At 39.5% G+C, this 23,664-nt stretch overlaps 1 protein-coding gene across 1 annotated transcript; it reads left to right on the top strand.

The window, feature by feature from the left end:
* Positions 1 to 4,116: 4,116 nt before the first annotated feature.
* On the top strand, positions 4,117 to 23,404 carry TMEM196 (transmembrane protein 196; the record flags this gene model as incomplete). The annotated part of the gene is made up of 4 exons (XM_080340606.1): positions 4,117 to 4,281; positions 16,975 to 17,031; positions 18,820 to 19,074; positions 23,342 to 23,404. 4 exons carry the CDS (start codon positions 4,117 to 4,119, stop codon positions 23,402 to 23,404), a joined length of 540 nt encoding a protein of 179 aa, XP_080196732.1.
* Between the last annotated feature and the right edge of the window lie 260 nt (positions 23,405 to 23,664).

Raw genomic sequence — 23,664 nt, forward strand, 5'->3', positions numbered from 1 at the left:
CTGCTGTAGAGTATGAACAAACTAAGGAATAAAATGTACTAAGAGTTGATTTTGCGCAAAAAAAAAAAAAGAAAAAAAAAAAAGAAGGATTGTTCTAAAGGTTGTTTTGTACACATTTCTATACACAGGATGTAGTTGATACAGTTGGTTTTAGAATTAAATCAATGAGCATCTCTTTATAGAAGCCAAGGCACTGTATCACCCCAAACACTTAAAAGCCATTTGTTAGAGTGCTGCTGTCTATTGCTTCTGCTTCAGTCAAACTTAATTGAAGAGATCCAGGTGACAAAACAGTGTAAAGAGATGGAATCTGCAAAGTAAGGTGAAAGCAGAACGTGCCTGTGAAGAGGATTTGCAAGCTGCCCTTGAGGCTTCATTCTTCCATTTCCTAAAGAATGTTCTGGTTGAAGTAATTTAGTCTGTGTCATTTACTCCAAGATAGCTCAACTGATATTCCTGGGGATTGGTTAGAAAATAAATCCATAAGGTAAAAGAGTAATCCAGCTTCCAAGATCACTCAAACATCTGTTTATTTGCCAAGACTGCCACCTTATACCTGCATATTAGCAACACCAAAGTTTACAGGGTGAGTATGTCCTCTCTTGGAACTGCACTGACTTATTTCTCATCTTCTAAGCAGCCATAAGACAGCTGTACAGTTTCTACTTTAGTCACAATTTACCTAGGCTGAATTGGATTCAATGGCCTGAATTCTGATTTAATACTATAGGCCCAGTTCTTATTCACAATAAAGCTCTTTAAAGTACTGTTTTATAGATGCATGGAATTTGTGAATAAATAAATTCAACCACTTTAACAGGATGCATTCAGCTAAGAATATATGCTCAAAAGTGTTATATAAACCTGGTCATTTCCAATGGAGAGGCTATAACCTCCTTAGTCTCCCTCCTTTTAGCCATTAGAGCCATATAAATGGAAGTTAGTATAAATTAATCTTTGTACTCTGATTTCTATTTCTTCATTGCCAGTACTATGTCATTCAATTACCCTTCATCCCACTGTGTGACTAGAATTTTTTTTGTAATGAACCATTTTTAAAGCCCAAATAATTAAAAAAAAAAAAATCCTTCAAAGAAGTCAAGAAGAATAAGATTGATGACTTTTGTTCATGAATCCAACAGTTTAAATTAAAAAATCCAAAGCCCTCATGACTGTAGTTAATTGTACTTTGGAGATGGGATTTCAGTATTTAACTTTCTGCAGTTATAATGAAAACTTGCCCACACATTGAATGATTTTTTTTTTCCTAGTATTTCATCATAATCTTTTTGTTACAGGAATCAGAAATGCAGGAGATATTTCAAAACCAGCCAGTTGAGACAGTAAGCAGTTAAATAACTCAAGAGTGCCTTAGTGCTGCAAAGCTGTAAGCATGTGCTGTAATGTATGCATGAACAGTCCCATGTGTAAAGTTAATTGCCTAGATCAGCAGATAATGATGATGCAGCACCGTAGTACAAATAAACTAAAGTGATTACATGGACAATGACTGTATCTTTTCATTTTAAAATGATAATGATCAGAATATTACATTTCCTTCCTGCCTTTATTTGAAAGGGTGCAAAACAGTGATAACTCACACAGCTCCTCATAGGTAATCTCATAAACTCTAAGGTCTTGCTTAGCTCTTCACCTCTCTGTAGGCTGCAGATTAGAAAGCAGGCACCCAGAGCACTTCTTCTCCTGCCATTGAACTCCAGTTTCACACTCCTGTTTTGATAACTGTTGCATGCAGTGATCTCCATCTAGGATATGTTTTTCACAAGGTCTCTTTCCCCCATCTTTCTGACAGCTTATTATGGCTGAAGTGGAAACGTTACATAAAACAAGCTGTTTATGGAAATCTTATTTCTGTCACATGACCTCTCTCCTGATATGACAGTCACTCTATCTGGCTGCAAGTATTAAGTACATTAATTACATCTGTCGTTATGAGATTGCTCTTTTACCACCACTGGCTTTTATAGTCCTGGTGAAATATATTCTGAGCAGTAAAATTATAGCACCTAAGCTCACTTTAACGTTTATAACAATCTGACATAATAAGGATACTGTCGTTGCAGAAACACCTTCCTACACCCATGTGGGTACTTGAAAATCTGTGCTTTCTCCATCCTCCTACGTAAGTATAGTAGCTTAGGAACTTTTATGCTGTGCCTTGATTTTTAATGATAAGAGATGTCAGGTACCATTTAAAACATAAGAAATGAAAAGGGGACAATTCGGCTTTAAATATAATGCAGCTTTCCTGTTCTGCTTTTGTGAACTGGGAAGAGTGTCTGAAAACATGAAACAACCAAAGTTTTAAACTAGAAAGCATTAAGATCCTATCTTAGGACCCATTTCTCTCACTCTCAAATACCTAGAGAACATAAACAACTTAATGTGACAGACTTTGATGCCAGTCTAAACTCCACTCACAGCAATTAAATATTCAAGATTTCTACAAATGAGAACTAAACTCTGGCTTGTAACGGTGGATCTAGTCTTCTCAAGTGCATATGTAGAGCTTGTTCTCTTGCACTTTAGCACTCTGTCTTCCCCATGCCAGTGGTTCAATTGTTGTCTTCTCAAAACACAAGACACAAGTTTTGGAGCCCCCAAAATAAGTTCAACCGGGATTTTGCTATTATCATGCTCTTGACTTCAAATTGTATCATCAAAATAATGGATAAGTCTAGACTACCCTTCTGGATTCTGATACTTGAGTGCAGGATTTCTAGAGAGGTTAATAATTCCATATTTTTGCATACAAGGAAAAATTCCATATATGTTATATTTAGAATGAAAAATTAGAATATATGTATATAGAATATCAGTTAAATCCTGAAGGACAGTGATTTTTTTATTTATTTATTTTTTTTTAAATAATGATCTAGATTTTGGGGATACAATTGTTGAAGGAGCACTTTTGCCCCATTCTTAAGGTAACTGCTCATAGGTTGGTGGTCCATATTTAGGAAACCTAAGGTGCTAGATTGCTTGGATGTTACCATGTTGTGCAGCACATCTCAATGGTAAAACTGCAGTCAGGGTGGCAAAGCATTCCCTGTATCCAAGCAGCAGAACTAAAGACTGGTACCAAGCAATCCAGTATAGCTCAAGTAGCAGCTCTGAGTCTCTTGTGATATTTTGCTTTGTTACTCATTTACTTTAGGACTGACACAGTTCTGGCTATTGTGAAAGTGACAAGCATGGCTACAGCAGTTACCTATTATGGCAACTGTTTTGGAAGACACCAGAGGGTTTTGCAGTGATGAGACATGACTCCAGCCCTTTTACTAATTCAGGGCTTCTTCCTGAATTTTGACAGCAGCACCTGTTAGGAGGGAGGCCTGTGCACACTCTGTCAAGAAGGCTCACCTTTTACGCAAGCGTTGCGTGGCAGCAGCCTGCAGCTGACATTTGCCCCGGCTCTCTGCGTCCTGCCGCCAGCTCGATGGGGTGCGGGACGGAAGAGGTGTGCGAGCCGGGGTGCCTAAGGGAGGACCGCAGGAAGGTGCCGTGCTTTGTGGCCCTGGGGCGGGGCTGCCGTAGCGCCTCGCTTGTGCATTGGGTCTAGATTCATACATAAATATAGCCGGGGTGGGCTCGCCACACTCCTCTTGCCCCCACCTCCAACCCAGGAAGAGACAGAAGGGGGAGAGAGAAATAAGGAGAAAAAAAAAAATCCCAGTGAGGTCATTTCAATGAGAGCGCAGGAGGCGATCAGACAAGGTCGACTTTTCCGGAGGAGGCGCAGCCCCTGAGGAGCGTGGTGCTGCATACGAACCGTCGCGCTGCCCAGCCGGCCGGCCCCGGCGCCCCGTCCCCGCCGCCGGCCCGGCACCTTGGAGAGCTCCGCGGCGGCGGGGCTGCGCTCGCTGCCGGCGCGGCGCTGCGCTGCGCGGCGCTGCGCGGGGCCCGGCGGAGCCGGAGCCGGGGCCGCCCCGCCGCCCCTCGGCAGCGCCTGCCGGCCACGGATGCACCGCTCCGCCCCGGCTGCCGGCGAAGGAAGAAAAGTTTGGGGTCGACTTAAGGAGGCGGGAGCGCCGGAGGAGAAGGAGGATGCGCGGTTTCCCCGGCTGATCGGGAAGGAAGGATGACCGAGGGAGGATGTGCACCAGCAGCCAGATCATCGGGAGCCTCCTGGTGCTCTCCGTGCTGGAGATAGGGTTAGGGGTGTCCAGCGTGGCCGTGGGGGCGGTCAGTTTCAGCCTGGTCCTCACAGAGCATAAACCTCAGCTGGGAGACTCTTCTCCGGTATGGAGCGGGGTGTGTGTACGTTAGCCATTTCACTCTCTCTTTAACTCTTTATGGTGATGATCAGACCGTGCAAAGGCATCCCCCTCCCCTCCCTTCTCTTCCCTTCCGCGTGTGCATGCTGCGCCGAGAGCCTCGCCGGGTCCATTTCCAATGTGCATGGGTTACAGTCTGCGTACTCGTGGGTTGAGAGGGGGAAGCGCGGTGGGGGGGAAAGATGTATGTGTGTGTTGGGTGGGGGGAGACCCCTTCTTTCTCACTCCTTTTCATTTTTTAAAATTTTGCTATGAACAATTGAACTTTCTGTGAACCCATTCTCACTCCTGGGAAAGCCCAATGCCTTGAGTGGAACATGGGCCATAGCTTATGATCTTTAAATTGACTGTGAGTCCTGCTTTTAAAAAAAGAAGAACCCTGTCCTTTATGGCGAGACTGTCAAAAGGTGTTTTAAAATAATGTCAAGGGTATCTCAGCTGAGTTCTGAGCTTTTGGAGGAAAAAGAGAAAGAGGAAATGGGATAGAAAAGGAAAGATATGTTCTCATGATCTGGGCACCCTGAGCTTCTTGTAAAATGAACAGAAAAATTAAACTCCAACAATGGGTTAATAAAAGCAGCATGTTCATGTCACAGAGCATTTCTCACTTCCCAAAAATGTTTCTTATTTCTTTCAGTTTGAGATGTACCTGTTTCTAGGAAGCATTCTCCTCCAAATGTGTATTTATATTTATAAAACAAAGAGTAGGAAATATTGAATATTGAGCCTAAACATGAATGGGCATTTTCGAACTTGAAAGCTGGTTTTGGCCAGCTTGGATTGTATAGCAGTATTTTGAAAAGGATTGTTTGCTTTGCATGAGATAGGATGATAAATACAAAACACTCCTGGTTATTCATCAGTGTAATCTCTTGTAGTTTATAGATTCATTCTGATAAAGTGCTTCATGTGATATTCTTACTGTTGGTAATTATTAATTATTGACAACAGCCATAAATATTTTTGGCAGTATATAAACACACACATAATTCTGCACTGCAGAACAGGCAGGTGAGAAATGAGATTGAAGATCCAATTAAGACAGTGGCCAACAGGCAATGATATTATCAAAATCACTTCAAAGAGGGATTTTTCTGATCATTGCTGATGAACAAAAAAGATTACTCAAAAATATGTGTCTTTCTGAAGATTTAATTACAGAGGGCAATATTCTGGGTTTCACTGAAGTCAAAGACTTTTGACCAGTCAGTGAGATCAGTATTTTATGCAGCGATTTCATTTTGTGACACGATATCACAGCTGATACCATTTCATGACAATGCACATTTTCTGCCCAACTGCCTCAATCATTTTTATGGTTGCTGTTACCCCAGAGTTTGTACTAGCCATAGATTAAGATCCTATTACAATAGATGTTGGCTCCAAGGACCTTATAATCAAAGCAAGAGACAGATGTAGGATGAAAGGATGTAATAGAGTATAAAGAAGCAACAAACCAAAATTGATTGATATAACAGGTGGTTGCATTAACACACCAGCTGATTTCAAGCTGCTTTTAGGTAGAGTTTTAGAGAGAAATAAGACAGAAGACAATGAAGTGATTTTGCAGATGTTTATAGGAAATTCTCCACATACATGAGTGCAGAGGCATGGAAGAGAACCCAAAGAGAATTGTTTGAAAATGTAACAAGTAGATGAAGGATGCCCACAATGAGAGCCAGCAGAGGCAGGGATCAACTGCTAGGAACTGAGCAAGCAACTGCAGAGTGAGTAGGCAGAGAGGCCACAAAGAAACTGTGAAGTGGAAGCAAGTAGCTTATGCTTCATGTGGTAAAGAGAAACCACAGCTGTATGCAGAGTGGCATTACATGGTTATAAAGGATTACTTACTTTGCCTTTAACTAAATATCTTTGGTCTGAATTGTCACCATTATGGCACCCTCTTTGTACCACTCCAGCAGTTCAAATTGTCTGTTAGGTTGTGTTCTTCTGACTAGAGGACTAGAAGGAGAGACAGAACGAGAAAGGAGCCAGACATCTGCTATTGTCCAGGTATTCTTAGGGCCATGGATAGCTAGATCCAAATTAGAACATCTGGATAAAGGTCTGTTTGTACAATCCTCAGAACTGTCCTGCTGCAGAAATGGCATAAGCCACCTTTCTGTTCACTGGAGCTCATGTTGCCAGTATTAAAGAATATGTTTTGCACAAACTATGTTACTTTTTTTCCAATTCACACTCTTGAATAAAGGTTTTCCTTTGAGAAATGAACATTAAGGAAAACAAAGGGACATTAAAGGGAAAAGGAATACTTTGACATGCAAAACACTGGAGTTAAGTTGAACAGTGTCATGTCCTGTTGTAATTTACCTGGAAATATACTGAAAAGTTTTGACCCTGTTCTATCTTTCTATGTGGGTGGAATTCAGCAGAGGTCCAGGTTCATAAGGAAGCAGATGATGATAGCATCACCATGGAAATCCTAACCCGAATTCCTAAAATTTGGGTATCTTAAAATCATGCACATTCTATCTCCTATACTTGCCTCTCTATTATGCATTTTTGCATTCAACACATATTATCTTTCTTTTTATAAGAGTTGTTCTTATTGTTCACTGTCTCCATTCAGTAGACAAATTACTAATGTAACTAACTTTAAGAATGTGAATCTCACCCATAAGATTAGATAAACAAGTGAAGTTAAGTATGGGCTGAAGTACTCTGATCATTGCATGTCTTGCATTAAGTATAAACAAGCTAGGGAAAGTGGAGCAGACAAGAATGAAGAAGTTGAAAGCCTAGTCAATGTCAACATCAAAAATGCATGGAAATGCATATTTCTGAAATCCACCACTCCAATTCAGTCACATTACATACTGTAATCTGACTGATAAGCATGCTGAACCACTAACCCTAACATAGCAGGAATGTCAGCACCCAGAGAAAAGGCTTCTGCACAAACAAAATCAAAAGATAATGATTCAAAAGGTATTCACAAATATAGATTTAGAACATAATGGTTGCATCACTATCACTGTGACTAGTGACTGTGCACATACACATATGTATATGGCTCTAATTCTTATTTATCCTGCAGTGGTGAATAAATTACTGCTATAAATGAGATTCTCTCACAGAGAGAGATAGAGAATGAGAGACAAAAGCCACCTCTTTAGTCAAATATGCCATTCATCTTCATATGCAAGAAAGATACGTGATGATCCACTTATGGCTATGCCCCTCAAGAGTATTAGTGTCTTCCCTTATAAAGACAAATATCTAAATGTATCTGAGAGAGATGCATTTTCTGGATGTTGGTCGGTCTGTCCGTCTTTCTGTAGGGACAGAGTTATTGTTTCCATGATTTGTGATTTTAGCACAGTGAAAGTCTGCCTGCCCATTAAAAATCTACATTTATAGTTTGGCTATAGTAAGTTCCTCCAAGTTGGCAACTGAAATATTTTATTTCAATGACTTTGATTTACTCAAGGTTTGAAAGAAAAGAAAAGGGGCCAGTCAGTTTGAAACTCTCCCAGAGCAAGAACATCATTTTAGACTATTAAATCAATGTTGGTGGCCTAAAATTTTAAAACATTACTTTTTGCATCCAGTTTTTGCTGCTGCCAAGTTTCATTTGGAAAAAACAGGCAAACTTTTTTTTTTTTTTTTTTTTTTTTTAAGAGCACTAAAAATTCACATTATTGTTTAGCATGCAGACAAAATGCAGATGTGATCCTACTTTATTTTAGCATGTGCATCGCGTTTTCATCAAACTGATCATATTTCTTCCTGGCTCCTGCTCCTGATGAAATAAATCATAGCACTGTCAGTGAGCTCAGTGGAAGCTGGAGAGAGCTCTGTACCTGTAGATGAGGGAGGAGGTACCAAATGTGGGAGCTTCTTGCCTTGCATGGAACCAGGACAATTCACTCCAGCTGAGAAATTTTTCAGTAGGTTCTCTTTATCATTCAGACACTCCAGAAGCATAAACCAACCTGGAAGACAGTCTATTCAAGGAGACCCACAGTTCCTGGATTGCATTTAAGAAGATGTCTTTAATATAAACTAAGTTAAACATATGCTTAAATGTTTTGCCGAGATAAGACTTCAGTTCAGCTGCAGGGAATGATCTTTAATCTATTACTTTTAGAGATTAAAGTAGTCATACTCTAAATTAAATATTTGATAGAAAAACAACAAAAGCATTATTTACTATTTGATAGGCCCTAAACAACTAAATAAACGTTATTATTTTGTGCTGAGAATTTGAGTAATTTTCCAGGAGACCAAAGGTTTTTTGAATCACTGATGGCAGGTAGATTTTCAAGTTAAGAGACCCACTTTTAAATTTCCTTGAGAGTTTCTAAAAACCATTTTCAATTTTTAAAGCATCTCTGTGGCCTAGAACCAGATGAATGGAAACACTAATCAGAGCGACTGGGATAGAATTCAAACTGCTTGAATATGGCTTGTAACAGTGGGAATTGTAGCACCAATTGAGCTGATATGACCAAACAGCACACTACCAGGTCAACCTATTAGCTCAGATTAGACGCGTTTTATCACTATCTCACTCCAAATAGTAATAGCAGAGTCCCCTCTCAGCATGACAGATTTTGTGGGACATGAGGTTGGGTTGTGGCAATGCTGTTACTTCTGGTGCTGGGTCTGGATGACCTGTAGCCAGCTGGACATTCCTGTCCCCACAACCCACTGCATGGGACATTAGAAGTTTCCATCACACTTTTGCAAATATTATTGTGTTTCTCTATGGAGGTAACAGGGAAACCTACTACCTAAGCTTCTTTTTGCCTGTTGTCATTTTTCTCTAGTTGGATGCTTTTGTTTTCATGAGCAGATTCTGTGCCCTTTATGCCTACACTAAGAAAACGGAATGCTTGTTCTGAAATACCTCTTTGAAGAAGAGATACCTTCTCTGCCTAGTTCATCCATTAGGGATTTCAGTTTCTTCTCATTTGAATGGAGTCAAAGCAATAAGATCGTTAAATAGAATGGTCCTTTCTATACATTACTCATTTCAAATTCCTGGGTCTTCTCATGGCAGTCACATGTTTATATAGTGCTAGACTAAAACAGAGATTTTCTGGTTTTCCACCTGACAAGAGTAGATAGAAGTGAAGCTGTTGATTCTGTCTTGATAGTTTATCCTTCTAAGCAGGAGATTATTTGAATAGGTATTATATGCTTGCATTTTCACTGTGTTATATTCAAATGTTCCTTTCTCTATTTCATCAGATAAATACGGATGACCCAGAATGCTGGAGGGCTTTCCACAAGGTGTATGTACTTTGGGCCACTTCTTTGTCATGAACAACAAGTAGGGATGAAGCAGTGGTCATATTCAACAGGTTTTCTCCACTATTTTCTTCAGCCTCTCTCCAGAAGATTTTCCTTAGGCAGTTTTCATTTCCTCACAGGAATTACAGTCACCATCACTTCTGCCTCCTTGAAAGAAAGGTTTCTTAACTTCAATATATAAAATAAAAATAATTCCTTTATCTCTGCATGATGGAAAACAACAAATCTTTGGCTCTCTGCAGAGCTAACTAAAACGGAATATTTTTTTTCAGACTGTCACTAAGAAAGGCCCCTTTTTCCAGGAGAAAGTGAAAGACCCCAAGGCTTTTGTTCCAGAAAATATTAAATAGGGATGGATCCAAACCACGGAACTTGAATCTAATTTGAGATTTCTGTGTCCCTACTGAAATTTCTAGGTGTTTAGATCTGAGGTTTTGTTTCAAGCCCACATTTAATATCAAGTAAATTAAAGCAGACTCAAAATAAACATTGATTGTCCTTTTCTGGGAGGTCTTTGGTTCTTTATTCCAAAGTTCAACTGACCAACGGCCAAAAGAGACTATTTCTAACAATTCTCATCAGTCCTGGCTAACAGCAGAGATCCCAGTTGGCTGGAGGTTAGCAAATGTGATGCCCATCTACAAGAAGGACCAGGAGGGGGATCCTAGGAACTATAGGCCTGTCAGTCTGACCTCAGTGCCAGGGCAGGTTATTGAGCAGATCATCTTGAGTGCCATCACATGGCACATACAGGACAACCAGGAGATCAGGCCCAGTCAGTATGGGTTTTTGAAAGGCAGGTCCTGCTTGACCAACCTGATCTCCTTCTATGACAATGTGACCCACTTAGTGGATGAGGGAAAGGCTGCAGATGTTGTCTACCTAGACTTTAGTAAAGCTTTTGACATTGTTTCCCACAGCATTGTCCTGGAGAAATGGGCAGCTCATGGCTTAGATGGGTGTACACTTCACTGCCCAAAATCTGGCTGGTTGGCCAAAGAGTTGTGGAGAATGGAGTTAAATCCAGCTGGTGGGTGGTCACAAGTGGTGTTCCCCAGGGCTTGGTACTGGGGCCAGTTCCATGTAATATCTTTATCAATGGATAAGGGGATCAGGTGCGCCCTCAGTAAGTTTGCAGACAATATCAAGTTGGGTGGAAGTGTTGATCTCCTTGAGGGTAGGAAGGCCCTACAGAGGGATATGGATAGGCTGGATTGGTGAGTCAAGGTTCAACAAGGCCAAGTGCCAGGTCCCGCACTTGGGTCACAACAAACCCATGCAATGCTACAGGCTTGGGGAAGAGTGGCTGGAAAGCTGCTTGGTGGATAAGGACCTGAGGGTGTTGGTCAGCAGGCAGCTGAATATGAGCCAACAGTGTGCCCAGGTGGTCAAGAAGACCAAGAGCATCCTGGCATGTATCAGAAACAGGGTGTTTCAAAAAGATGGACCTAATTTGAAATCACTATATCTTTGAAATTGGGTCCATCTTTTGAAATACCCTGTATTGTGGCCAGCAGGACTAGGGAAATGATCATCCCCCTGTACTCGGCCCTGATGAGGCCACACCTCAAATACTGTATTCAGTTTAGGGCCCCTCACTACAAGAAAGACATTGAAGTGTTGAAGTGAGTTCAAAGAAGAACAGCAAAGCTGGTGAAGGGTCTGGAGCACAAGTCCTACAAGGAGCAGCTCAGGGACCTGAGGTTTGTTTAGCCTCCAGAAAAGAAGGCTGAAGGGAAACCTTATTGCTCTCTACAACTACCTGAAAGGAGGTTGTAGCAAGGTGAGTGTAGGTAACAAGCAACAGAACAAGAGAAAATGAACTGAAGTTGCACAATGGGAAGTTTAGATTAGATATTAGGAAAAATTTCTTCACCAAAAATGCTGGCAAGCATTGGAACAGGCTGTCCAGGGAAGTGGTGAGTCACCACACTGGAGGTGTTTAAAAGACATGTAGATGTGATGCTTAGGGACATGGTTTAGTGGTGGACTTGGTAGTGCTTGGTTAACAGTTGGACTCAATGATCTTAAAGGTCCATTCCAACCTAAAAAATTCTATGATTCTATGATTTTCAAATATGCATACTGAATATAAACAGCCACAGCTGCAGTGTTAATGGCAAAAACTCAACAATTAGACACTCCCACATCACCTTGCAATCACATTAGTGCTATCAGAGGGACTCTGACTCTGCTGAGTCCCCAAGAAGTCTCCACTGAAATGGAAACGGAGCTACCCAGAGCCCACTGAACCTTTAAGTACATTTTGTGCTTTGTAGTGTCTTTGGATTTTTTACCCATCACTCCAGGGTTGTTCTGCCCATATCTATTGTTATATAACCCTGCCTCCTCTGCTAGTCTTGATACAAAATATCATGTATCATAAGAGACATGAATAAGTCTGCAACCAAAAGTATGTCCAGAAATAATGTGAACTGGTTGCAAATAGTGGTCTAGATAGGTTTTTAAGTGAGATTTTGATTTTTCTGATGAAAAGTAATTAAAATTAAAGTACAACAGTAAAACATCTGCTTCCAGTCCCTCTCTGGCTCTCAGGGCATTTTTATTAATTTAGCTTATCCTTCATTAAATGTTATAACTTTGTTCTTGGCATGAGTTGTGAACACTTCAACAATTGATCATTCTTTAGAAGGAGCTTATCTTCTGTGTTATATTTCTTTTCCACTCCTGATTTACTTCTTTTCAGTGTAAGTTGTTTGCCTTAACTTACTTCAGGTTTGACATAATTAGAAAATGTAAATACATTTAAAGTGTCTGAGAAGTTAGTAAAAACTGACTGAGGATAATCAATTTTAATGTAGAAAGGAGAAAGTCCTCACCATGACAGTATTAGTCAGTCATGGGTAAACTGTAGTCCAGAGTAGCTCAACAGTTACAAGTCAAGGTTAAACAGTATGACATTGGCATAAAGATTAAGTCCTTCAGGATAGCCAAGAACAGAGAGTGGCAAGACAGCAGGTGGCTGTATGGTGGCTGTATTCCAGTTGACGGTATTACAAAACAGAAGAGTTCAAAATTAAATGATGAACAGGAACAAACATAGGAAATTCCTTTAGAGTCTGATTTGTACCCACGTTCTTCTCTGGTACAAAGAGCTAGTGTAGTTTCTCCCATCTCCTTTTCACTATCGCTGATCACAACACTGAGACATCAAATATTTTACAGGGAATTACTATAGTATCAACAACAACAAAAAAATTTCAAAGTCCCTAGATATTCTATCAAAAAGCAATTATCAGAGTCAGTCCCAAAATGTCCCACTGATTTCTTAACCTTTCTAGAGGTCTACGCATTAAGAAGCCTGGCTAAGGCAACTCTGCATGAGTAGTGTTCCTGAACACAGGGTGTTGCTAATATTCCCTTTGTAAAGCAGGATTCCACTGTTTCCAGTGAATCAGAATCCTCTGCAGCCTAAGAAAGCAGTAAACTTGGCTCATCATTTTCAAAGCTGTGCATGAGGTTTAATTGCCCAACACTGTGGCTCAAATTTATCCATTGGTTTTAATAGCAAAATGCCTGCCGTCATAAACAAATAACCATACTGCTTTTTGGGCAAGCCTTTTCTCTGTGAATGTAACACTCTGTCATCTAAAAAAACCCCAAATTGTATTAAGCCTTTGCTACTGCCCAAGTGCTTTTCTTCTAAGGTTTTTAACATGTTCAGGCACACTAGTGCATTCAGTTTCACAGCTTGCCTGACTCGTGGTTATACGGATCATAAAACTTTGACATGACCTTCTCGAGCTCACACAGAAGAAAGTGGATGAACCAGGAATACCCAACTCCATGGAATGGAATGGAATGGAATGGAATGGAATGGAATGGAATAGAATAGAATAGAATAGAATAGAATAGAATAGAATAGAATAGAATAGAATAGAATAGAATAGAATTTTTCAGTTTGTTCTCTCGAGTTCTTTAACTACGGGACACCTTATTCCTTGTGTATATGTATAAATATTGTAGATGCACAAAGAGAGAAAATACATACAGAGCATACATACAGACCCTGACACAATACAATAGTATCACAGAATCATAAAATATCTCAAGTTGGAGGAGATTCATAAGGATCATTGAGTCAAACTCCCTGCTATTTTGCAAGACTACCTGAAACTAAACTATATGACTAAGAGCATTGTCCAGATGTTCCTTGAACTCTGACAGGCTTGGTGCCATGACCACTTCCCTGGGGAGTCTGTTCCTAAGGTCCAGTCTGAACCTCCCCTGATACAGCTTCACTCGATTTCCTTGTGTCCTATCACTGGTCACCAGAGAGGAGGTCAGCAGCTCCCTCTCCGCTGTCCCCTTGAGGAAGTTGTAGACTGTGATGAGGTCATCCCTCAGCCCTCTCCAGGCTGAACAAACCCAGTGACCTCAGCCACTCCTCATAAGTCTTTCACCATCTTGATTGCCCTCCTGTAGACACACCCTAATAGTCTGATGTCCTTCTTATACTGAGGCACCCAAAACTTCACAGAGTACTCGAGGCTGGGACACACCGGTGCAGTCTGGCAGGACAATCACCTCTCTTGACCGGCTGTGCTGTGCTTGATAGACCCAGGACACAGTTGACCCCTTTGGCTGCCACGGCACACTGCTGACTCATATTCAATTTGCCATCAACCCAGACTCCCATATCTCTTTCTACAGGACTGGTCCCAACCTCTTGTCATCCAGTTTGCATGTATAACCAGGATCACCTGTACCAGGTGCAGAATCCAGCACTTGCTCTTGTTAAATTTCATAAGGCCAGTGATTTCTCAGCTCTCTAGTCTATCCAGATCTCTCTGTAAGGCCTCCCTACCATTGAGGGAGTCCACAGCTCCTTCTAATTTAGGATCATCAGCAAATTTATTTAACGTACATTCAACTCCTGCATCCAAATCGTTAGTTCAGGTAGTCCTTCAGATAATTTAAATGCTATGGAATACAGTAGTCACCCCTTGGTTTTGAGAATAACCAGTACCTTAGGGCTTGCAGATTAGCTCATTCAGTATTCTTTGGATTTCAACTGGGAAATACCTTAGGTAACATTTATGTATATGGCACTACATAGAAGTGGTTTGGAAGGGTGTGCGTCCTGTACCTCAAAAACAGTGAAAAATAGCAGAACTGCCACAACTGGTGGGTTCTAATGCTGGATCTGTAATTTGCTTGTTGCTCCTTTGGCCATATTCAATGTTCATTACATTCCCTTCTGGCTAGCAAAGACTGTATAATGGAAATAGAAAGTATTCTCCAATAGAAATCAATGGTAAAAAATAAATTGACTCTAACAGAAGCAGAATTAGAGCATTCTTGAAAAGACGGATGACCTATTCTTTCATCTTAGAAAGTAAATTATCAAAACGCATGCTTTTTAAACTAGTTAACATACCCTTATTACAAGTTGAATCTGTCTTTGATAGTGGCTTCCAGATTGTTTCTGTAAGCTTTCCAGAAATCATAAATGTTTCCTTACACAAAATTTTCCTTTTAATTCTATTCAATGACTACAGAGAGAAATGATATTATTAATCTGTATTATCAAGTCTGACTGAATTGAAGTTAATTACAGTGATTTCTTGAATAAAAATATTTTTTGAGATTTCTGCATTGATGTTGAGAAATACAAAACATTACATGTGAAAATCTAAAGCATGCCTTCAGCTGAAGGCAATCTGCAATGATAGGATTGGGAGTGCAACTCCAAAACATCACAGAGAGGTGGAGTGAAAGCTCACAAGACAGGTGTAATGGTTCTGAGCTGAAATCTCCCCTGCCTGAGGTAAAGGATTAGAGGGAGCCCTACCCATTGTTTTTTTGATTGTTATTCCAATGAGTGAGCTCTAGTAACAACTACCAATTGTATGGTACATCCTAAGCCATTCAGCAATCAGATTGTATGAAGGCCACATCCCAAACTTAGTATAGAGGTAAATAATAGAGCAAAAAAGTTAACCATATTAAATATTGGGATCTGATTCAATGGGCCTAACTCAGAGTAAAAATACATCTCAAGGCTTACTATTAGCTATATGTATGAACTACTTTAGTTGGAGGGAGATAAAATGCTTCCTCAACTGAGATACTGAAGTTTCAGAATTTTGGAGGGTAAATCTCCATTTGGAGGGTAAAAGTCCATTTTACATGGACCATGAATGCTGTATAGAAACCGCTTAAATTTTTTCACTTCTATGTAACAGTCAGGTCAGCTCTGTCACTTAATCCTAAATCAAGGTCAAGCAGAGCCTTTGATAGCAATACCATCTCAATGAAAAAGGCTGTGGAAAAATCCCATTTTTAAACTATCAAATTACTTCCCAATAGGGGTGTAGGGTTAGCTTTACTGAAAATAAGTAGCATAGATTTCTTAATAAAGGAGTTTAAGATGTATCAAAGAAATCTTTTGACAGTATTACAAACACCTTATTGCTTTCATACAACTCCTGTAGTTCCTACTATGACTGCTCCCTCATGGACTGTTTGCTGTTTCTCTTGTTAAACCTTTTTGGAAGAGGAAAAAGATGTCAGAGAATGTCATCAGCCTTTGACACAGGCCACTAAAAATCACTAACATCTATTCATATCAGCTGGTAGGGGGTGTTTCAGTTTTTGTTAATTGGTTTTTGCCTAATGCTTGGTGTGACAATTAGCAGACCAGTTTGTGAAAGAGAACTACATAAAAAACGTATAGATTCTTTCATGCTATCTCTTGCAAAGTGGGCTATCCAGAATCTGAAGCAGACTTTCCTGCATGTTCAGTGCAGCCACACTAACAGAATGTACTCGCATTTACACCTGCACTCACAGGGGTGACTGAATTGAATTCTTGCCCAGAGTTCCATTGGCCTGAGCACAATCCATGTGTGATCCCTCGGTGGTTCACACTGTAGGATCAAGGCATTAAGTACCTCAGCTGTGCTTCAAAGTAGATGATTTGGATCACTACTACCTTGTTAAACTTTTCTGAGAAAAAAAAAAAAAAAAAGAGTAAAAAGACATCTTTTGCATGCAACAATTTTTTTCTTTTTCAATTGTTTGTTTATTTTTGTTTTGGGTGGTTTTTTTGTGGTTTTGTTTTGTTCTGTTCTGTTTTGTTTGGGTGTTGTTGTTGTTGTGTTTTGTTTTTACCCAAGATGCTTAAAAGTAGTATCTATTTTTTTTATGAGTAATCACCCTCAGTCTGGCTTCTCATTCTAGTTTCTTCTTCTCAGATAAGTGTATTTATGCTTGAGTTATAACTTCCTGAAACATAAGGTTTGTGATAAAAATGCTGACTACTGTAACCATTGCCTAACCTACTGTTGTGGTCACCACTACAGCAACACAGCAGAATTTAAACTTCAGACCTTAAATGCTGAAATAATTGGTATTTTTTTTTTCTTTCCAGTTTCTGCTTTGTGGCATATGTGGAATATTGTGCGCCAAAAAAAAATCTGGACTTGTCGTAAGTTTTTCCACTGCATATATAACATATTTGAAAGGCATACTTTTCTAATCTGAACCCCTCACTGGGGGCTTTCTGTGTCCAAGTATTTCCGATAAAAGGTCAGTTAAAATTGAAAGTCAGCAGTGTGAAAAAAACAATCAGAACTCTGGGTAAATCAAGCAAAACAAGGCAGGTTTGAAATCACCTATTTGCATTATGCTTATTTAAGACACAGGACCCCATTTACCCCTGTCTGGGTAAATATAGATGGAAAACCTGTTGACACAATTGTACGTTAAGCCAATAAAAAGTTCCCTAGTAACTTCACTGGATCGTACATCTTTCCTTCAAAAACCCATTTCTGTGAAGTGTGGCATGACTGGGCTACCACTCAATGAGGCTGCAGACCAAGTTTGGTTCTAGATTTCAATAAGTTATTTTTCCAATCAGAATAATGAATAAGCGAGTCTTAAAGTGATGGTGGATATTTCTCTCTCTTCTAAGAATCAGAAATACAGTAATTTTTCTGACTGCAGCAAAATGGTGTTATTACTACACAAGTCGCAGCAGAATTTTATGTTAAAGACATGATCTTATTGTAGGTGACGATGTCTGGCTTCGTTTTCTGTCAGCTTGATTATTCTGCCATATACAGATGGAAGTCGTAAAACCAGCACAAGTGTGAAGGGAAGATCTCTCTCAGAGTATTTTTGAATATCAATGAGTTATACTAAATTCTGTTTCAATGACAGTCTCATTTCTTAAAGCATGTAGACCATAACCAGTTTCTAAAAGCTGTCTGTTTTGGTGATCTCATGCACTTCCCAGTGCAGTGCAGCATACAGCCTGAATGTGACATTCCTGATGAAATTCTCATCCCAGATGTGTGGTCTGTAAGGCTCCACAAATTGTTCCTACCAGAGAAGAAAAGTAAATACACAAAGCCATGTTGAATAACATAGAAGGCCACCTAGATCAACATCTGACAGGCCAGCAGTACCAAGGGAAGTGAATAAGACAATAATTTAGCAATGTCTCCATAATAAGGTCTTTTGTCATAGAGTCATTTGTGGCTCAAGGACATCCTGAATCCGGGTGGCACCTTTGTGGCTAAAGTGATAGGAGGTCTTTAAATATGTCTCATTATTTGCAGCCTGTTTCACATTCTTCTGGAGTTCCCAGAAACATTTTAACCAAGCTAAAACCAAACACTTAGACACCACACTGACCTTCTGTAGAGCTGCATCACAAATTTCTTTGTTGTTTATTTTGCTTCTTTGTCCAGCACGTTCACGTCAAACACTTTTGAAGTCCCCACAAAAGTTGTAGAAAGCCTCCAAACTGCTGTCTGACTGAACAAACTAGAATTGAACTGGAGGCAGAGTTAGAGGGCACACAAAGCAAGAACGAATATCTGAGGTGTTCATTCCTGAGGAGTGGCAAGAAACTGCACAATAGAAAATTATGACACATTCTGTCATGTTACTATTTTGAATGAAATGCTGGAAATCAGAAGATTTGTGTCCTAGTAGACCTTCCATTAACTAACTTTCAACATGGCCAAGTCATTCTATGCAACTTTATTTTACAAGCAACATTAATTTTAACTCATGTACACCAGAAGGTATTGTATTCCCTTGGAGCTCTGTGGGAGCTGAGGGAGTTAAAAATGAGCGTCTGTGCAGTGTTTTGCAGTCCATGATGCTATCAAAGCACTGAATTATGGTTAGTCTCATTTTGTATATGAATGAATCTGACTCTGAAAAATGTTTACCGTGACATAACCTCTCTTGTCTTTCCTGACAGATGATACTTTTTTCTGCCTGTTGCATCTGTGGACTAATCGGAGGAATCTTAAATTTTCAATTTCTTCGTGCTCTGACAAAGAAGTCGACTGCTCTCTATTCTTTGCATCTTGCCTCCATGTCTCTTGCATGCATTGGAATTGGTGGTTGCACCCTTTCTTCATGGCTTACTTGTCGGCTAGCCAGCTATGAACAAAGGCGAATGTTCTCAGAAAGAGAACATTCATTGCATCACTCCCATGAAATGGCAGAAAAAGTGAGTTGTGTGTCCTCCCTTATTTGTTCTGCTTCTCCTAAAATGCTACTGTATGTGTTAATGTTTACAATTGGCAAGAGATGTATCCACTTTTTAGTTTTATATAAGAAACAGCTTCTGGGAAATGAAATGCTGCCATTCTGTGTGAGCTTTATTATGTTGCATTATATGGAGCTATTTTTAGGTACTGTATATTTGCAGTACATCCATTTCAATAAAGTACATCCATTTTCAACATAATTCCATTGTATAGCTATTCAAGGGTTTAGCTGCTAAAGATAGCACTTCATAAATAACTGGAAGCCTTATTAATATGGATTATCATGTATTGTACTGTGAAAAAGCACAGAATGCTTTCTGTAACCACATCATTGCATGCTTCCAGGATTTAATCAATTTCTTCCTTTTCCAAGTACTCAGCTTATAAAGTAGGTTATTTGAACACAAAAGCCACATTTCACAAACCTAGATGACTAAACCTAAGCACCTAAGGGTATATTTAGATATCTAAATGAAACTGGTCAGATTTGTAGCACTGAACTTTCTGTGTGAAAAGGAAGCTTACTAAGGTGTCTAAGTCTATGTTTAGGTACTTTTAAATTTAAGCTCCCAAAGTTGAGCACAGAGGATCAAAAGAATTAATTGAAAAGAATTTTGAAATCAATTCTTTGGATTTACAGATCTGATTAATATTTGAGGAGTTCAATATTCATTGACATGCTGTGCTTTACATTTGGACTTTGTATCCAAAGCCTTTCATTTGAGAAATGGGTATAGAAGGGAACAAAGGCCAAGTGGACTGCCCATCTAAACCTTCATGTGCAAGTTTGAGTTACAGTTGGTTCAACAGTCTGTATCATATCTACTGAGACCTCTGAACAGCAGACCAAAGATTAATTCACTGAGACTGTAGAATATTTTCAGATTCCCTGACAAAACATTATATAGCAGTTAATTGTCCATTAAGTAAAAATTACTTGTCACTATTCTTTGGTTTCTTAACTGAAAGGAGACTCCAAATGGAAATATAGAATGAATTCACCTTAGAAGATGTTTGAAACACGTTTTAAAAAGTTAAAAATTACAGGTTACAATAGGAGCAGGAAAGCAAGGTGGTAAAATCAAAAGAAGAGATACATTTCTCCCTCTCACTTTAAAATGAAGTAGAATTCTGATGAGCCATGTAGGCAAATGTGACCATGGTCTTGAAGATGGTAGGCTAGATCTTGTCTTTCAAAAAGGCTCTTGCCTCAACAAGGACAAAGATGGAGCCCAGTTGAGAGAAAAAGAGAGGGAAAGAAAAAATAAATGTCCTGGGAAGAAATACCTTTCAAAATACAAACACCTGCCAGCCCTATCAATTTGGGCTGAAGACAATCACATATAGCAGTAGTTCATTCCATCCTTTCCTGACCTGTTGACCTACTGAGTTTTTAGACACTTAGCAGTGGGGACTGCCGGGTGCCCTCTTATCTTGGGTGCAGGGCCATGATGCATGTGCACAGCAACCCTCTTGCACATGCTCAGTGAACGTGGGATGCGCCCCACCGATGGGGGACTCCCTGCATGTGTGTTCTAGAATCAAGTATGCATGCATAGATGGTCTGATCTGGGACTTCTTAGACCTATAGCGTGTGGACTGCCTGCTGCTGGCAGGTTTAAGTACATTAGCTCAAGGCATGCCCCTAAAAAATAATGAAGGCTACTTAAAAACTTACCTTAAATTAGGCCCAATTTAGAAAACAGCTTTAAAGTGTTTGATATATAAGCCTATCTTGTATATATCTGATATACAGTAATATAGACATGTACTGCATGCGCATTTGTTTGTGCTATATTTATTGTATAATTGTTATATTTATATTAGAGATTGAGGGGTATTGAAATAACCGACCTGCCCAGCTGCCCGGTGGTTCCCCCGACACCAGAGTTACCTCCAAGGTACGCTGAACGCTAGGGAGCTACCATGTTGTTATGTCACTTCAGGAAGGGCCACCTCTAAGAGGAAGTCATAGCTTCAGCTATTCAAAGTTGGCTGATGCTGTGGTGTCACTCTGAGTCGGGAATGGTGCTTCTAGGTAGTGACATAATTCTACGTGGTGAATGCTGCAATATGGAAGTAAGTCGAGTATTTAAAATATTCACCCTAGTTATAGACATCCAAATGCTCCTATTTGGATGTTGCCACGATTGACTCACTCTACTTCTAATCTATGTGCTCTTTCATTTCTTGAATTCAGCAATATTTTTTAATTTATTAATACTTCTATTTTTGAAAATGGAAATATTGGGGAAAAATGGTTTTCAATATTTTCTGAAATTATGATGATATTCTAATAGCTGATGTCTGCAGAGGATTCAAGTGACAAAGCTGACAAAAGGAAATTTACACTGAGTCATGAGCAGCCTTCTGACAGGTCATCACTATCAATATGTGGCCAACTGATAGTTAATATTAAATGGCTTTGGGATCCTCGGTCCCTTTCCCAGCTGACTGATATCTTCAGCATAGATCCAACAAAGGGTTTAGGCACCTAAAATGAGGTTCAAGTGTAGTGCCTTGTTACAGAGTAGGCAGCCTTCAAACTGGGATCCAGACAGTGACACTGCAGGCACACATGTTCCTCTTCAGTATATAAGGAGAATACGGCACCATACAAAAACATCCAACACCATCACCTACAAATGGAGAGCTGGGTGGTAGAAAATGCTCAAAATTCAGTAAGTTTACACACTTTATTTTCTCTGAAGCTTATGCTTGATCCAGGAGTATTAATTGGCAGGGCTACTTGGTTTGATGGCCCTAAATTTACTTTGTATAGAGGAATAAGGCACTCTTTCTCGCAAAAAGTGTGCATGGAATAATTAAGTCTTGTGATCTATTTTGAGAAGTAGCTGGTAACACCTGAGAGGAGGCACTAGTGTTTCCACTTTATGTCAAACTACGAGTTCTAGTCTCTCCCTTCCTAACTGTTTATAAACCAAATATTGCAGATTAAAAGAAGAACGAGTCAGATTAGGAATAAAGACCAGGTCCCAGAATTTTCTTCTCTTTACCAACAGTCGCAGCTACTACGCTATAGAGTTAGGCTGTTTCTTTCTGTCTCCATCTCTCTCTGCTTAGCCCAATGACTCTTGCTGTACTTCCTTCATAGAAACTTCCACAAGAAGGGGGACAAACAAACCCCTTTTCTACTACATTTTCTCCAAATGCACCTAAGAGGTAGAAGAGGTTAATTTAATCTTTCTATGGAGACAACGGCTTCTGGTTCTCATGTAAATATTTCAGAACTAGGCCAACAGTAGCACCTCCACTTCATCTGCCTGGATTTAATAATAATAGCCCAAACTGCATTTTTATGTGTGCCCATAGCTGGATGTTGTCTAGGATCTGTTCTTGGACATAAGCGCCAGATCACTTAATTTCTGCATCTGGATTCAATTTAGTATGAAATAGGCCTAGGACTTTTCAGAATAATGCAGTTCTGAACATAAATTCTATGTGGCTTTGAAGCCTTGAAGGTCAGAGAATTGTTTAATTAATGTAGCCATCTTCACACTTAGACAGCTGCTAAATAGGTATTGTTTGGATTGCAATTTGAGAGTTGGAAAATCTAACTCAAAACAAATCTTAATTTAGGTGCTTTAAGATTCTGACTCATGATCAGGTCAGCTTACTCCAGGATGACTCATCTGCCACTGGGGTAGCAATTGCTGCACTGCTAAAAACTGTAATATGGCTTATTAAGGGAAAACCAAAATCGGTCCCATACCAAGGCCAGCAGTCAAAACCTTTAGATGCTGTTTGGATTTAGACCTGTTTCCCAAATGTCTATCCCAGCTAGCATCGAATGGCATCTGTTTGTAGCATGTCACCATACAAAAAGGTTTAAATAGAAACAAGACTTGATTACCATCTTGTTCCTTTGTAGATTACCACACAAGCTTGAGTTGAAGCACTTTCAAAGGACAGTGTCACAAAATTTGCACGGATGCCATCAGTGCTGTATATGTGGTCTGAGAGTAGTATCCAACTCAATCAGTATCAATGAGTTTATCAGCTTTCTAATGTACTTAATTCATGTAGGAAGAAATGTGATTTTTTCTTTTACAGTGAGATTTATAATGCCAAATAAAAAATGTACAGTTTTTCTGACTGTTTGAAATTCAGAGTTTGTTAATTTTTTATTACAACCTCAGCTAACTGAATTTTAAAAATCATAAAACTAATTGTAATTTTAATAATTTCTTTCTATTCTTCTTCTAGGAAATTACAGACAACTTAAGCAATGGTGGCCCACATCTGATTTATAATGGAAGTGTATATTAAGAGATTTTTAAAAATCCCATGGAAAGAAGCAGTTATAGAATTTTCTTCAGGAAAAAACAGACTCCAAGAAACTGAGAAAACTGAACTATCTAAGCTTTTATGGCTCAGAGATCACAACTGCAGAACAGCACAGTTGCATTTCCCTTTTAGAGACATGTTCAAAATTTGTCTCCTAAACATTTTGCAGATATACAATATCTATTCACGTCCTGGCTACTATATTTTGGGTTTTTTGTCTGAATAACTCTTCAGAATTGTGA

Source organism: Nesoenas mayeri (assembly GCF_963082525.1).
Source record: "Nesoenas mayeri genome assembly, chromosome: 2".
NCBI lineage: Eukaryota > Metazoa > Chordata > Aves > Columbiformes > Columbidae > Nesoenas > Nesoenas mayeri.